Below are 17,257 nucleotides of genomic sequence, written 5' to 3' on the forward strand. Positions count from 1 at the left end.
TACCTGTGTTTTTTCCTAACCCACTCTCTGATGCAGAGAGATCGCTCCACTCTTTGGATTTAAAGAGAGCTCTGCTTTATTATTTACAACGTACCAAAGAAATTAGGAAATGTAAAGCTTTATTTGTCTGTTTTGCGGGACCCAAGATGGGTCTACAAGTTTCTTCTCAGTCTATTTCCAGATGGATTATCCAGACGATTAGATGTTGTTATCATCAGGCCGGAGTCCGTTGTCCTGGTTCCCTTCGTGCCCATTCTACCAGAGCGCATTCAACTTCTACGGCGCTTCGAGGAGGTGTTCCCTTGTCTGACATCTGTAGAGCTGCGACGTGGTCGTCACCAGACACGTTCATCCGTCATTACGCAGTGGATACTGAATCTAGAAAAGATGCAGATGTGGGGAGAGCGGTCTTACATTCCTTGTTTGACTAGTAGCTCATACCCTCCTCCATAACAGTGAGTAGCTAATTAGTCTCCCAATGTGGGACTGCACAGAAGACCGAAGACGAAAACAAGGTTTCACTTACCTGTAACCTTTGTTCGTCGAGTTGTCTTCTGTGCAGGCACACATCCCACCCTCCTGCCCCGCTATGAGCTTTTTAATGTTATTCTGTTTTCCCTTTTAGAAGTTCATGCGGCTGGCAAATTTCAAGAACTGAGGGATAGGGGGCGCCGACCTCCGACGTTGCGTCGCTTTGGCGGGAAGGCACGCGCATGCGTGGAGGAGTCGGCGCCCCCTATCGTGTAACTAGAAGCTATAGAAATCTTCCGATGGCTGGCCTGCGCGTGCGCAGTCCCAATGTGTGCCTGCACAGAAGACAACTCGACGAACAAAGGTTACAGGTAAGTGAAACCTTGTTTTACATGATAGTGGATGTTAAACAGCAAACTAAACCAAGACCACGGTCACACAGGCCTGTTTATACATTGCAAAGTCCACATATTTGTTGAGTGATGGCACAAAGACTTGAAGCAGATGTTCAATGGGAATTTTGTGTCTACCGGTAACGCATGTGCCCTTTTTCTCCCTGCGGCCAGGGTGCACAGGGAGAAGAGGTTGCAGCCTTCCCCTCCGTGCTATTTTCTCCTCTTTAAAGCACTCCGTGGAGCTCCATTACACAATGTACATTGAATCACATAAGTAATGTGAGTTCACAAATGGAGCCAATAACATCCCCATGGAGCAGTTTAAAGAGGAGAAAACTGCATGGCGGGGATGGCTAAAGCTGTTTCTTTCTGTGCACTACCATCACAAAGAGAAAAGGGTACCTGCAACTCTAGAAGGCCAAACTGGCTAGGTGAGTCTTTCTAACATGGAAGCAGGCTCTTAGCAAGTGCACAAAATATTTTTACCCTATGTGTATTTGTGAAGAAGAAAAAAATAAGAGAGGCAAGAGATTTTGAGGGAACATGTTTGGAATGTGTATAGGGTTGCCAACCTCCAGGTAGTGGCGGCTGGCGATCTCCTACTATTACAACTGATCTCCAGCCGATAGAGACCAGTTCACCTGGAGAAAATGGCTGCTTTGACAACTGGTCTCTATGGCACTGAAGTCCCTCCCCTCCCCAAACCCCGCCCTCCTCAGGCTCCACCCCAAAAATCTCCCACCAGTGGCGAAAAGTGACCTGCAACCCTATGTGTGTGTGCATGAGGGGGGAAATGTTATATACTTAGTAGTTAGTTACTCTATGTATTTTAAGATCAGATTGCTTGGATAGTGTAAGTTACAATTAACTTTAAATTAGAGTTTTTACAAGTGTGTGCTTCCCTGAAGGCGCGGGGGGGGGCCCTTCAAACAGATCTGTGCCTCCCAGCCGGGAGGCACAGATCTGTTCCACACACACACACCACGCTCCTTCAGGGGGCTTCCCTGAAGGCGCGCGGGGGACCCTTTAAAAAAACCTTCTGATTACTCATGGCTTTGGACATCCTAGAAAGTGTTAAAACAAGTATGAGTGAGTCATCCTTTATGTTTTTGCGTTTCTTCTGTAACATTCAAGCATGAATTTTGTGCATCCCATCTGAGAGAAATATAGGTGTTATCTTGTACCCTCTTATCAGAAAAGCTTGTATCCCCACATGGTGAGAGTTTTACATGACAATCCATAGCTACACACACACACACACACACACACACACACACACACACAGAGTCCTTCTTTTCATATTCCTAAATCATTCCAAGGAAACAGGGAAATCAAAGGTGCAAATATCCAGCTGTGCTGTGTTGATCAATACAGGCCTCAGTGGGTTATTTGTTTGGATCAACGTGTGCATACTTTTCAGTCAATGACTTATTGTTTTGCCAAAACCACATAAGTTAGGGCAGTGATCTTCAGTCTATGGGTCAAGACCCTCAGGTGGATTATGGAGGCATGCTTGCTGGATCATGAATGTCGTCCCCCCCCCCCATATAGCCACCTATTTTTGCTGCCTTTGCCTGTCCACACTGAGAGGAACAACACGGAAAGGTCATTCAAGTGATGGAGAGGATTCCTCCATGGCTTTGATTTTTGTCATGTTCCCCACTGTGGTACCCCCCTGGTGCTTAGCTTGTTTTTTTCTTTCCTTGGTTCTCTTGGGCCATTTATGCATGGCTGTTTCCTCATGGTCACCCCACCAACTACCTCAAAGCTTTGGCTTAATTATGCATGGATTTTCCGATAGTCAGATGTTGCCTCGCTTTCCCCACACATTTTGCCCGGATTTTCAGGATGCTGGCTAAACACGAATCCAGAAAACACAGGCAAAATGCACAGAAACGCGAGGAGAGAACGAGATGACCTCTGACGGTCGGAAAATGCATGCATAAGCAAGGCAAAGGCCCGAAGTAATCGGCGGGGTTGCTGCAAGGAAACAGTCGTGCATAAATGGCCTTGGTCTGGTGCCTGCAGTACTCCTGACTTTGGTACCAGTGAAATTATGGTCATTTATGCATGAGTACTTGGACTCACATTCACCCCTTGTTTGACTCTATTATTCCTTGGAGTTCTGCACGAGTTTTCCATCCATTAGAAATGACCTCGCTGCCAGCCCTCGCAGTGTCTGGGTCTTCCTATTCCTCTGTTAACCTGACTCTCTCCCCTGAGCTTAGCCCAGCTGAAATCTCCATGCAGAAGGCAAAGGGCGGGCCACAGGAAGCTGCTTTCTCTCACAGCCAATCACAAAGCAGTGTGTAAATAGGCGGGGATTCAAACATTTCCTGCTTCCTCGGAGCTCTTTCTGAGCAAAAGAAAGGCTTTTTAAAACCGAGCCTTGGATTTCTCTCCCCTTCCTTTCAGATTGCTCCGTGTATTGGTTTTTGTCCTTAAAATGCTTTTTTTATGCAGCAGTTGGGTTTGGGGGGGGGGGAATCTTCTCTCACAATAAGCACTACAAGTAAGCCAATTACAAAGCACCATTTAAAGGGACGGGACTGTATTTGAGCTTGGAGGCTGCTGGTGCAGAGATTCCCAGCTGGAAAGTGTGGATCCAGCCAGCAACAAACCTTAGGTAAAACTCTCATGTATAAATGACCTTAAAATCTGGCTCTTCTTTTCTTATTACATGACTGTGATGTCACATGATTTCCAGTTATGTACTTGCAGCTCCGCCCTGACCTGGATAGCCTCAGGCTAGCCTGATCTCATCAGATCTCAAAAGCAAAGCAGGGTTGGCCCTGATTTTTATTTGGATGGGCAGCCTCCAAGTAACACCAGAGTTGTGACGCAGAGGCAGGAAATAGCAAACCACCTCCAAACATCTCTTGCCTTGAATACCCCACGAGGGGTCTCCATAGGTGAGCTGTGACTTGATAGTACACACAAAAAAAGTTGCCGCTCCTTGTGTGTTTTACTACTACTAGATATTATTAAAAGTAGGTTGAAGGTTTGGAAAGACTGATGACCAGTGATATAGAGGCATACAATTATGTAACATATTTCATTTGTTACTGTAAAGGATCAAAAAATGTATACCACAGTTATAGAGCAGGTAGCTTTTGACCTCTGCTCCTTCACAGCATCCAGGAGCTCTCAACTTGGTTAACAGAAATGCTGCTGAAAAAGAAAGGAATTTAGTATTATTTTCTGTCCCAAATGGAAAAGAGGAGAAGAAGCTCTGTCCAGGAGTGGAAAACAAAATAAAATCCACCACTTCTGTTCCTCTTCTAGCCCTTTTCAGACATTATGCTGATGCATACCAGGAGCCAGCACTCGCTGATATCTTGACCTCTTACTACACTCAGTGTTTCCAGTATGTGCAATCACCATGTTGTCTGATCAGGAACGATGTATGGATTTTGCATGCACAGGCAGCTTTAATATGCATGAACAAGAACCCTGGAAAAGCCAATGGTTAGTTTCCACGTCAAGAAGTTGTTCGTATATGCCAAATATGGACATCACTTCACACAACGTGGTAACTATGTGTATTGGGAGAACCTATGCACAGTTGCCAGGCTCCCAGTATGGAGCATGTATCACTGACATGGCATGTCTACAAGATTTCTTATCTCTAAATCAGGAGAATGTTCTTGCAGTAGTGGTTCCTTTGGATCCTTTTATAGTCAAACTTTTAATCCCTTTATGTCTGTATCTAACACACAGAAACCCATAAAAAAGCACCATGTAATTAAAAAAGCAGTTCAGATTTCATTCTGGCCCCGCACTTGGCCTTTCTGATATGCACTGATTTCCACAGCAAAATCTAGCATTTCAGATGTCATATGGAATGAACAAGAATAGCATACTGATGGGCATGAAGGTAATAAAATTGACAGTGATGTGCTGTTCTTAAAGCTATACGTTGATCATAAAAGTAATTCTCTACCTTAAGTATACAACAATCAAATGCCAAGACACAATCTTTTAAGAAAATGTTTCAGCAAAATCAGTCCCAGTGATCCCAGTACTTCTCATCCAGCATCACTACATAATAAATTTTTGACCCTGCTTTTGTGCTAACTAAGGGTACAAGGGTAAACTTTGTTGGAACGAATGGACTGTGCAATGTTGAGGGCAGCAGAGGGTTATTATAGGGGTAGATAGGATGCTCATTAACCTTTCCTTTGTCCACTCTGCTGCTGTCCCTTCGTTACTCAGAATTATATTCTCAGGGGTTCCTTCCTTCTGGTCTCTGCTTCTCTCTCTTTTTGTCTACAATGAGGGCTGGACATGCTTTCTACAATCTCTCTCGATCCTAGTGCATATGATTACAGTGCAATCATATGCAGAGTTACTTCAGTCTACACCCATTAAAATGAATGGACTTAGACTGGGGTAATTCTACTTAGGATTGCACTGTTAGATAGCAAGCTGGCTAGCTAGCTAGCTAGCTAGAAGCCTTTACTCTGCCTTTCCTATCCAGTATGGAGTTCTGTTACAATATAGAACTTCTATTTCTTTTTTCAGTAACAAGCCTAAGTGTGAACGTATTCCCCAAGAAGCCAAACTATAGAATTACGCTGTGCACAGATTCAGCTCTGCTTTCAAACTTAAATAGATTTTTTGGGCCATTTATGCATGGATGTTTCCTCAAGGTAATCTCGCTGACTACTTTGGGGGTTTGCCTTGATTATGCATGCATTTTCCAACTGTCAGAGGTAGCCTCGCTCTCCCTGCACATTTTTTTTGCCTGGGTTTTCCAGATGCTGGCTATTACACTATTCTGACAGTCAGAAAATGCATGCATAATCAAAGCAAAGCCCCGAAGTAGTCGGTGGGGTTACAGCCATGCATAAATGGCTTTATTGATTTACTTTCTAAAGATTTATTGTGATATGAAGTTTTTTATGAACTACGTCTGACTTCATCTGATGTAATAAGTGTGTCCTATATTGGTACACATATGTATGCATGTACAAATATAAAATTACAAAATTAGACTCAAGGTTTGGATCAGAATCATATGGGAGGCAGATGGAATCTTTGTCTGGGGGCCATGGTGGCTATCGGCAGCCCTGTCAAATGCTATTGTTTGACTCTGGTGCTGCTGAGCCAATAACCACACACCACGGGGGGTGAAAGGGGAAAAGTGTATTTCTGTGCACACAAATAAGGTGCCCCCCCCCAGCTCAAAGGGCTGTTGAAGAGAGAAGTGCACCGTTACTCACAATCTCAAGCTATATAAAGCATCTCATTTCCTCTTTCCATTAAACATATTTGGAAAGCACGTTACTAATTGGCGCATCTACTTATTAGTATTCAAGCATGCGTACAACTTCCTATCTTATATAATGAAACTCCCACTGCGATTGTGCAGCCATCCTTAAAGGAGGACCACTTGCTAACAAGAGGTGTGCTCTGGCCAACTTTACGTCACTAAGTAACTCCCGGGGAACTTTCTACAAGGTCAACCTGAGCTTGTTGTGATTTTAGCAGTATTCATGAAACTCCAGATGTTCCTCGTTATCTGTTATTCCCTACCAAAGCTGTGAATGCTAGACACATCTAAATTATGCCTCTGTCAGACCTTTAGCTATGCATGTTTGAGCCTAATAAAACCTTCCTCCAATATGAGGGTCTCAATCTTTATTTACGGCTTTGGCCTTTCAGGCCTGGGTATCACTATCAAGGATATGCTGTATCACAATATTCTAGAATTATAGCACACTGATTTGTGGAATTAGGGCACTGTGTTGTCCATAAAGGCGTATAAGCATCTCTGTTGCATGATTTAGAAATCACATTATTAAGAACTAGCCGTTAACTTTGTTGTTGATGCTAACTTTATCAGGTGTTTCTCATTCTCCCCACCCAAGATTTCCTATTTTTCTTTTTCACTGATTTCAGATTTTTTCTTCTCAGACCACAGTAGACTGTGTCTATTGTTTTAAGCTAGCAAGACTAGAAATTTTGCCATCAGTTATAGAAGAAAGGGGTTATTATCCCTATTTTAAATACTGTAGCAACAGTACTGTAACGGTTCCTAACAACAGAGGGTTTCAGTGTTGGCATAGAGATATTTCAAAATATTATGCAGCAGCAGTTTTGAGCGTAATTGTCTGCAGATGGTGGGTAATCTCCTTTCCTCACTCATTGCCACATATCTAACTGTGCCCAGGCTGTTCTATGTAAATCTGCAAGCTTTCTTATGATCCTTTCCCATAATTTGTAGGTTGTGTTGTGTGTGTGTCTGTGTTTTTGCTTTTTCATTGCTCCATTTCCTTTATGTGGCATGCTAGATCTGACCTCTTAAACATTTTAATATATTTTTGTGAACGTAATGCATTTCACATATGTAATAATTTAGTAAATACCTTCTTTATGAAATTGCTGTTAAAAGGGGATATATAAAAATAACTGTATAGCACTGCAAAGCTTCCCAAAGCTTTAAAGGCCAGTTAACATGCGAGTACTAATTTCTTACAGGATAGTTTTCATTCATGGTCACAGCTGAGACTGGCTGGCAGGGGACTCATCCTCTACATTTCGAGTTCCACATGAAAAATAGCTCAGAGCCCTAGTTTGGTGTTTGTGAACTGGATGTAAAGTCATCTGCAAAATATCTTCGTTTTAAAAAGGAAAATTTGTTGGGATATTTTGCAAAAGAAAGTTAACATCAGTGTTTTCTCTCTGAAATTGTGGGGCAAGCATGACTGAAATAGCAAATGTTTATGCAGCAGTAGAGATGGTTCCACTCTTGTTGTAGGAGCTTTGCCTACACATTCTTGAATTTATTCTGATTTAACCCAGTGAAGTCAATCCATACACATAACTAATCTGATATTTTACTGACTGTGTTTAGAATGTTCCTTTTTTAATGTTTGTACATATCTTTAATGGAGCAAAATTTCATACAGAGCTGATAAGTATATCAAGATTACTGAGGGCTGGTTCAAACCTTCCATTCAGTCATTTGCAGAATATACAACCAGGTATGCAAAGGTTGATAAGAACTGGACTGTGGACACATGAAGAGCCAGCAGCCCTATCTATGATTGTTGTTACATTTTTTTCAGCAGCCATGGTCATAGAAACGGTTCCCAGTTCCCTATGGCCTTTTATGCATGGTAGTATGTCCCTGGTTCATCCCTCTCTTGTCTTACACTTTTCTATCCTGTGATCTGAAAAAGGTTATGCATGGTGTGCTTTGTTGTGAAGATAGTCCTGGGATTTTGAGAAGCACTGCATAATCACCAGCAGAAATCTGGAAGTGTCTGAGTCCCTGCCCCTTGAAAATGCTGCTTTGTAATTGGCTGTAGTGCTTATTGTGATGCAAACATCACTCCACCCCCACAAGTGGCCATTTCACAACCCATTTCGCAAAATGGAGTAATGGAGAATCACCAGCCAAAATCCATAAGCATCTGAGTCCCTGCCCCTTGAAAACATAGCTCTACTCAGAAAAGAATAAGGGGGGAGGGATATTCTCCGCTGGTCCATTCACTGTTGAGAAAAGACACTATTGGGGGGGGGGGGTTTCTCCGTCCCTGAGTCTGTGAACACTTCCTGAAAGTGACCAAAAAAGATGCCTCCTTCTCTGAGTGCTCTCCACCTTTCCCCCCCTTGCTGGTCTGATAAAATATTGATATATCTTTAAATCATCTAAAATACTAATCAGAATTACAGAGAGAAAGGCAGCAGAGGCTAGGATTGGGCACGCCCCCCCCGCCCGCATTTGAGATACCCACGGGGGGTGATCCTAGCCTCTGCTGCCTCTCTCTGCAATTTTGATTAGTATTTTAGATGATTTAAAGATATATCAATATTCTATCAGACCAGCGCGGGGGGGGGGGGAGACGGAGGGCGCCCAGAGAAGGAGACGGACACATGGCTGCCTCCATCTCTGGTATGGCTTCCTGGGACATTGCAGAGGGGGGGCTGAAGGCTGGCTGGAGGAAGAGTTGGAGTACTGGGGCGTATCGGGGCATGGGAAGATCGACCCGCAACTTGACTATGCACCTTCCAGTAACCGAGATAAGCTCAGAACAAAACTTAGTGGTACGGTAAAACAGGGATTGGAAAACCCAGGGAAGTTGCGGGACAGAAGTGAGCTGAGCCGCCAGGGAAAAGAACCGAGACAATTGCGGGATAATTGTGAGACAAAGTAACCTTGCATAAAAGACCAATATGTACAGCTTGATTCACATTAACTGTTGTCTTATCTGGTTGTATATTTAAACGACTGAATGGGAGAATCAATGTAGAAGTGTACGTCAGCTTAACCTCTCTCTCTCTCTCTCTTTCTCTCTCTCAGTTTGTAAGCAGTTGAAACAATAACATTTGAACAAATTGTTTCTTGCTAGCTTAGCTTCAGTCTGGCTTTTTTTTCCCTCATGCATGCTGACCTGGAACTCTTCCTTTGCCTTAGCTGCGATAATCGTGACTCAGCTTACAACACCATACATTCGCATCGCCCCTGCTGCAGGCGACGACCAACTAACAGGTCAGACACTCAAATATAGAAAAGTCGTCATACTCATTTCCATATCACTTTTTTTGGCTTGTTTGCCCTCCACATCCTTGTAATTTTTGTAATTTGTTGCTTGTGGTTTGTTCACCCTGTTGCAGACTTTTGGTGTTGAGCAATGTGCTGGACACCAAAGAATTTGAATTCCTGTATTCATGTTTGTAAGACCATTCCATGGCATGTTTCATTGTGTTTTTGAGCTTTGGGGTGAGCCTTTCAAACTAATGCCATAAATAGTTTTGCCTTCCCTACCTTTCCAGCACCTAATTTATTTTTCAGGGCATAGATCCTTTTTACATTAATAGTTTGAATTTAACGAGTATAATACATCATTTCAACTTATATAAAAATTTTGAAATTTATTACATATGTGTTCTGCAGAGATTTGTTTACATTATTTATACTCCATCTTTCTCACTTGGACTCAAGGTGGATTACGCAAAGTGAGTCAATACAATCGATAGATGGGACATTCAATGAGCAGTGCAATAGGATTAGAGTTGTAGAACCAACCAGAAGACTAAAAACAAAACTGAATCAAACCATGAGTATTAACATGACACATTAGATGATAAAAAAATCCCTAGTAGGATCCTAATTTCAACAAGCTATACTCAGCAGTAAAGACCACAGTCCCATAGATGTGAGGGCGATCTGGCTGCGACATGTGTCTCCCTATTGATCACCAGGTTTGATTCAGCTGATCTGGCTGTCTAGGCGAGTGTCCCCTACCTCCCTCACCGCTCCATGTGCGTCCCTCCCGAAACTGTGCACTCTGTGGAAGAGGATGACCATCCCAGATACAAAGAGTGTATCGTTCTTTGGTCAAGGATATACAATATGACCACAGTCACTAATAATTTTTCTAGGTAACTTTGTGAATAATTTAGTACAGTCAAAGTCTAATTACCTGGGTAGCAAAGCACTCTTGAATCATTCAGTTTTGCATAGTTTGAGGAAAGCCAGAAGAGTGGGAGCCTTCCTGACCTCCTCAGACAGTCCCTTCCACAAGGTGGTGGCCACAATGGAGAAGGCACTCGTACAGGCAGTTGTTGACTTTGCCCATTTGCAGGCTGGCACCTGCAGAAGACTGTGCACCAATCAGCGGTTATGGCAGAGCATAAGGAGAGAGGCAGTCTTGCAGATAAGAGGGTCCAGGGGCTTTATATGTGACAGCTAATACCTTAAATTGAGCCCAGTAACTGATGGGCAGCCAGTGAAGTGTCTCCAGGATGGGAGTAATATACGTGCTCAGTCTAGGTCTCAATAACAGCGGAGCTGCAGCGTTCTACATCAGCTGAAGTTTCTGAATGGATTTTGAGGGAAGGCCAATGTACAACGCATTGCAGTAGTCTAGTCTTGATGTTACTGTAGCATGGATCCAGTTGGCCAGATCAGCCATATCAAGGTACGGGGCCATCTTTCAGGCAAAGCTGAGTTGGAAGAAAGGCTTTTTAGCAACTGCGTTAATTTGCTTTTCCAGTAATAAAGGTGGGTCCTGTGTAACCCCAAGGCTCTTAACTGAGTCAGCAAGGGTCAGCTGAACTCCATCAAAAGCGGGGAGCACAATTCCTTCAAGATCTCTGCCTTCCCAACCAGCATTGCCTCTGTCTTTTCAGGGGTTATTTTCAATTTGTTCACTCTTAGCCAATTTACAACAGCAGCCAGGCAGTTATTCAGGACCTACTATATTACCAGGGGATTTGGAAAAGGATCTGTAGAGCTGGTTATCATCCATATTTTGAGGATCTCCAACCCCAAAGCGACAAATGCTTTGTCCTAAGGGCTTTATGTAGAGATTGAAAAGCAGGGGGATAGGATAGCACCCTATGAAACTCCACAGGATAGGTCTCACACTGATGACAACTGGTCTCCCACAGCAGCTCTTTGATACGGGATATAGTCTGGGGTGCAAATTTCATCAAGCTATTAATTAACAAATTAAATTTAATGAACAGGTCTCGTGATTATTAGAGTTATTTAAGTCTTCTATATTGAGAATAAACAAACATTATTAATGGGCTATTCACAATTTTGAGAGGTCTGCAAGCAACTACATACAATCTTTGCATACAATTTTCAGTGCATAAGCAACTGGTCCTACCACAAAGATAAAATTGACAATTTTGAGCCCTTCGCTGTACAGGTAAAAGAATGGAAAAAGGTGCAACCTTTGTCACTTTTGCCTCTTAGAAAGCCTGCCAGTTTTGCCATTGCTCTTTGTAAACGGTTCCACAAATTTCTCTACATTGTATATCCAACTGCATCCCATTCCTCCCACCCATTTGAGCAACATGAACAAGAATTTGCACATCTCATTGAAATTTTTTGCTATGAAAATTAAATGGGAAACAGTCTTGTAGAAGGAATATCCAAGATACTGTACTGCAAAAGTATCTATATATCTAATTCCCAAGTGTGCCCCGTATCTGTGAATGCCTAAATCTGCAGGTAGGGGACACACTGACCCCCAATAGGTTTTTCTGCAGACCCGGGGGGACCCCTTGGGTCTGCAGAAAAATCCAAAAAGTTTTTTTTTAAAAAACTAGGGGTTTAAATAACACCAGAGAATGCATCTACCTTTGGCAGCTGCTTCTGACCCCCGCAAGCCCAGAGGCAGCTGCTCTGAACCAGCAAGAATGCCAGCAGCTGCTCTGGGCCCAGCTGAGTTGGCAGGGAATACTGGTAGCTGCCTGGAACAAGCTAGTCTCACCTACTGTGGTAGGGGACGCCTGGAGAGACTCCAGACCTGCCCGCCGCAGTGGCAGTGGTGTGGGATAGGTACCGCAATGAGGGGGAGACAGGAGGATGGCGGCCTCAGCATGCAACCCTGGGCTCGCCTGCCAGGATCAGGACTGTGGGGTGATGGCCTCGGCAGGCTCATCAATGGGGGGGGGATGGGATTCCCCCCCGTGAGTTTTGCGGGCCCCCAATTGTAATATCCATACTGAAAACAGAGCCTCATGGATTTCTTCAGCATTCCTAATTCTGTGAATATAAATTGTGCTGCAACATACTACAAGAGTCTTGACTTGCCCCTTTGTTATAATGACTCCTTCAAAATTTCTAGCTGAATTACATGAGGTAAGTCCAGATGTTAATATGGAGATGGTGGGGAGGAGTTGAAAATATTTGAAGATCTTAAAAGGTAAAGGTCCCCTGTGCAAGCACCGAGTCATTCCTGACTCATGGGTTGACGTCACATCCCGACGTTTTCTAGGCAGACTTTGATTATGGGGTGGTTTGCCAGTGCCTTCCCCAGTCATCTTCCCTTTAACCCCAGCAAGCTGGGTACTCCTTTGACCGACCTCGGAAGGATGGAAGGCTGAGTCAACCTTGAGCCGGCTACCTGAAACCGACTTCCATTGGGATCGAACTCAGGTCATGAGCAAAGCTTTTGACTGCAGTACTGCAGCTTAGCACTCTGCACCACGGGGAGATCTTAAGTCCTGGAAATTATGGTATTTGGTGAGGTGTTCCTGTCCTAATTAGATGAGAAGAACTTCTCTTGAGAGAACTTGTTACAATAGTTTAGTTTTTGTTTGGCGAAAAGGGATGATTTCTAAGACTAAACTTATGTGGTTATCTATAAAAATGCTTTTCACTGAACAAATCATAACAATAAAATGGTTGGCTCAGCTACCATCCAGCAAAAACTCAAAAGGTTCTCTTGTCATATGTTTTAGAAATGTTTTAAAATGGATGAGGAATAAGAAAACAGTGAGTTTCCACAGAAGGGAAGCTTGGAATCATAAAGAAAAGATTACAAGGAAAGAAGAGTGCTGGGAACAGAGAAGTTTGTGATATAAAGGAAATAATCAGCACGGAAGAGTCACTATTTGTTATTTGTGATGGGGCAGAGAAAACAGTGGCTTCCTTCAGGTTGCTGACTGACCTCTTGTCTAGAAAAAACGTTTCATCACGTATCATGCAAGACCCTAGAACTGAGGCATCAGGGAGCAAAACGTTTGCCGTCGTTCTGGCACTAGATATCTGGCTTGGTGCGGTTTCTAAAGCAAAGGTAATGGGCTGCAAATCAGCAAAGGAAATCTTTACCTCAAGAACCTTTTCTGTTGGTGAGGAACAAGTCCCGTGCCAGATGGAAGGTCCCCCCACAGGGCTGCTGCAGACCATATGTGTTTCCCATTCCCTGTCTGCATTGCTATGCAAGGCTGCTTTTCACCTTTAGTGAAACATGATCTAAATTAGTACCACATGGATAGTTGCTGAGGCAGCTCCACAGCTTTGTCAGATAAACAGCAGAATGGTTAGCTGAAGATAGCAGAATCGATTAGCACATTCATATATAATAGCCTGAAAATATTTTTTAATTCACATCTTTTTTGCAGTAAGCGTTTTACAGTCTTCATACAAGTGACTGCAATCCTGAAATGTATCTCATGATACAGAACCTTGTTAGGTAAATGTAGATTTTTTTAGGCAGCCTGATTCAGTTAAAACAAAATACTGGGGTGTGTTTAGCACTACTGAAAACAATGGGATTTGCCCACTGGTTCTATCACAAGAACCACCTTTAACGTGGTCGCTTAAAATGCCTTGGTGATCAACACTATGGTGTTCTCATGTGGTGCATAATCATTATCCAGTCATGCCTTATATTCTACCATGTTTCTGTTAGAGCAAGCATGGTGTAGTGGTTAGGAGTGATGGACTCTGATCTGGAGAACCGGGTTTGATTCTCCACTCCTCCGCAGGAGCAGCAGACTCTAATTTGGTGAACCAGGTTGGTTTCCCCACTCCTACACATGAAGCCTACTGGATATCTGTGGGCTAGTCACAGTTCTCTTCAAACTCTTTCAGCCCCGCTTACCTCACAGGGTGTCTGTTGTGGGGAGAGGAAGGGAAGGAGATTGTAAGTCGGTTTGATTCTCCTTAAAAGGTAAAGAAAATTGGCATATAAAAACAAACTCTTCTTATCCATATAATAATTGCTTGTCTCTGGAACCAGGTGATCAGCTTTCTCTAAGCTTTTGTTTCTCTGAGCAGTTCCACACCTAGAAAGCCAGCATGGTGTAGTGGTTTGGAGTGGTGGAATCTGATCTGGAGAACCGGGTTTGATTCCCCACTCCTCCACATGAGCTGCGGATGCCAATCTGGTAAACTGAGTTGGTTTCCCACACCTCCACCAGAAGCCAGCTGGGTGACCTTGAGCTAGTTACAGTTCTCTTAGAGCTCTCTCAGCCCTGCCTACCTCACAGGGTGTCTGTTGGGGGGAGGCAAAGGGAAGGTGATTGTAAGCCGGTTTGATTCTTCCTTAAGTGGTAGAGAAAGTTGGCGTATAAAAACCAACTCTTCTTCTTCTTTTACCATTTACACATGGGGGTTTTTGCCTTGGATTTGCCACTCTCTAGATGCACATTCCCCCCATCCACATTCTCAAAACTCTGCGTGGGGGCTTATTGTTGAGTTTTGAGAATGTAAATGGGGAAAATGTGCATCTAAAGAGTGGCAAATCCAAGGCAAAGCCTCCCATGCGTAAATGGCCCTTGTCTTCTTATGGGACAATCCTTTTGCTTCAGTTACATGGCTGTATCTCACATCAAACATGGAAAGTCTGCAAGATGCATCCTGTGTACGTGTGGAAGAGCCATGACCTAGACATTATTCCCCATCTCATTTAAATGAGCATTTTAGGGGTATACAGCTGCTGTGTAAAATTCAGAGTTCACCCACTATCACAGTGGTTTTCCTTTGATCACATCCTGTACCTCAGCCTGGTTAGATAAGGTCTTCTGACTGACAGCCCCCATCAGCTGCCAGCACTTCTTTTGTCACAAACCTTATTTCCAGTATATCTACTTCAAGCATTTGTAACACTGGTAATTCAAAAATTTCTGATTTGTTCTATTCTGCAGGGCAGAATGTAAAGTGAATGGAAAATGTTCTCTTTTCTGCAACACCAGCTGAATGCATTTTAATAGGCTGCAGTGTCACTTATGATTTATTGCTCCTTTTTTGTTCTTTTATGTGTTATATTTGTCATTTTTGCTGTGGCAGTTTCATCTATAAAACAGTATAGTTACAAGGAAATGTTAAGAGGATACAGAATTGCCACAAAGCTTCCCTTCCCTTCCCCCTGCTCATGAAACTGCTGTTTCTCCCCCTTTTTTGTAATGAACCACTGGGTCAAATAGTAGGCATTTTCTTCCAGAAATTGCTCTTCTAGTGGGAGTATATACACTTTATGCTTACCCATGTGCAGCACAAATAAATAGCTACAGTTGATGAATAATGGAGGAGGAGGATGGGAACAGAATATCTTTTGCTGATAGTGACAGTCCCTATAAATACTAAGCAATAACATACAAACAAACCTGTTCCAGTCGTACACAAATGTAGTAAAGAAGTGATAAGGGTATCAGTTCTGTTTCATCATATATATTATGAAAAACTTAGTAAAGAGTTCTGCGTTTGACCATTATTATAGCATTGGCCAAAGCTGACAGTTCCAAAACTGTATTGTGTTAAATGCTGACTGTTACGATGGTTCTGATTCCTGAAAACTGGTGTGTTGGCTGAGATGGCAAAAGACAACCCAACAAGGGAACAAGAGCTCTCCTATGTGTAGAATCCAAGCCTGCTATAGAGCTTGGCCACTGAGAAATCCATGCATTTATGCTTTGTAACCTTGAGGAATATTACAGATCTCTGTCTAGTGACTTCACAATAAACGGGCATGCTATTTGCTTTCCCCTCAAAATTTGACCCCTTCCAACATGCGGGCTTCTTTACTAGTAATGGCACAGTCACTACTTATTAAGTTTCCATGCTGTGAACAGTGCAGCCATATTCAGCACTCATTTGTTGAATCCCTCCTGACAATGGCCATTAACGCATGGCAAGGGTTTCAGTTTAGTTCTCCCTGTTGTGTCCCATGATTTTCAATCGTGCGTTCAAAAATTTGAACGCATGGGACAAGGAAGAAGGCACGCTGGTAGGAGCCGCCACCGGTCTGCTCCACTACCCTGCCATCCCCGGCTTGGAGGCTGGTGGGAAGCCTGCCAGGGGGGCGCAGAAGAAGTGCCTGAAGGAGCTGCCTCTCCGCCAGCTCTGCACTCCTCCACCCTGTGGGTTCCGGCTTGGGGGCTGGTGGGGAGCCTGCCGAGGGGGCGCAGAAGAGGACCTGAAGGAGCTGCCTCTCTGCCGGCTCCGTTCTCCTCCGCCCCATGGGCCCTCGGCTTGGAAGAGTCCCAGAGACAGCAGCGGCAAGCAGAGAGCTAGCCAAGGGGGCAGGGAAACTCTTAAGAGAAGGGAGTAAAATCAACCCACACATGCACCAGGAAGCACTCAGCATTGCAGTGATACTTTACTTTAAATCGGGAAAACAGAGGGGTTGGTAAACCTGCCTAATGTTGGAGAGAGGTTCTTGGGGCATTGTAATATGTTTCTGTGGGGCAACAAAGAAACACACAGCACACAGGTAAAGGTAGTTCCCTGTGCAAGTAACAGGTCATTACTGACCCATGGGATGACGTCACATCATGACATTTAATGGGCAGACTATGTTTATGGGGTGGTTTGCCGTTGCCTTCCTCAGTTGTCTACTTCTACACTTTACCCCCAGCAAGCTGGGTACTCATTTTACAGACCTCATAAGGATGGAAGGCTGAGTCGACCTTGAGCCGGCTACCTGAAACTGACTTTTCTCAGGATCGAACTCAGGTCGTGAGCAGAGCTTTGTCTGTAGTACTGCAGCTTACCACTCGGTGCCACAGGGCTCCTTACCATTTTCTTGTGTGTGTCAAGTGCCTTCAAGTCGCAGCCGACTTATGGCGCCCCCTTTTGGGGTTTTCATGGCAAGAGACTAACAGAGGTGGTTTGCCAGTGCCTTCCTCTGCACAGCAAC

At 43.8% G+C, this 17,257-nt stretch overlaps 1 protein-coding gene across 6 annotated transcripts in view; it reads left to right on the plus strand.

Annotated features, from left to right (window-relative positions):
• Positions 1-17,257, plus strand: part of PTPRM (protein tyrosine phosphatase receptor type M) — a 546,095-nt gene that overhangs the window by 339,548 nt on the left and 189,290 nt on the right. For 4 of the 6 annotated variants that reach the window (XM_056854227.1, XM_056854228.1, XM_056854225.1 and 1 more), the window contains one exon: positions 9,292-9,366. The exons of the other annotated variants lie outside the window; for them this stretch is intronic. In XM_056854227.1, the coding sequence (XP_056710205.1) occupies positions 9,292-9,366 (75 nt within the window). The remainder of the gene's footprint in view (positions 1-9,291; positions 9,367-17,257) is intronic. 6 annotated transcript variants of the gene reach the window in all.

Source organism: Euleptes europaea, chromosome 8 (assembly GCF_029931775.1).
Source record: "Euleptes europaea isolate rEulEur1 chromosome 8, rEulEur1.hap1, whole genome shotgun sequence".
Lineage (NCBI taxonomy): Eukaryota > Metazoa > Chordata > Lepidosauria > Squamata > Sphaerodactylidae > Euleptes > Euleptes europaea.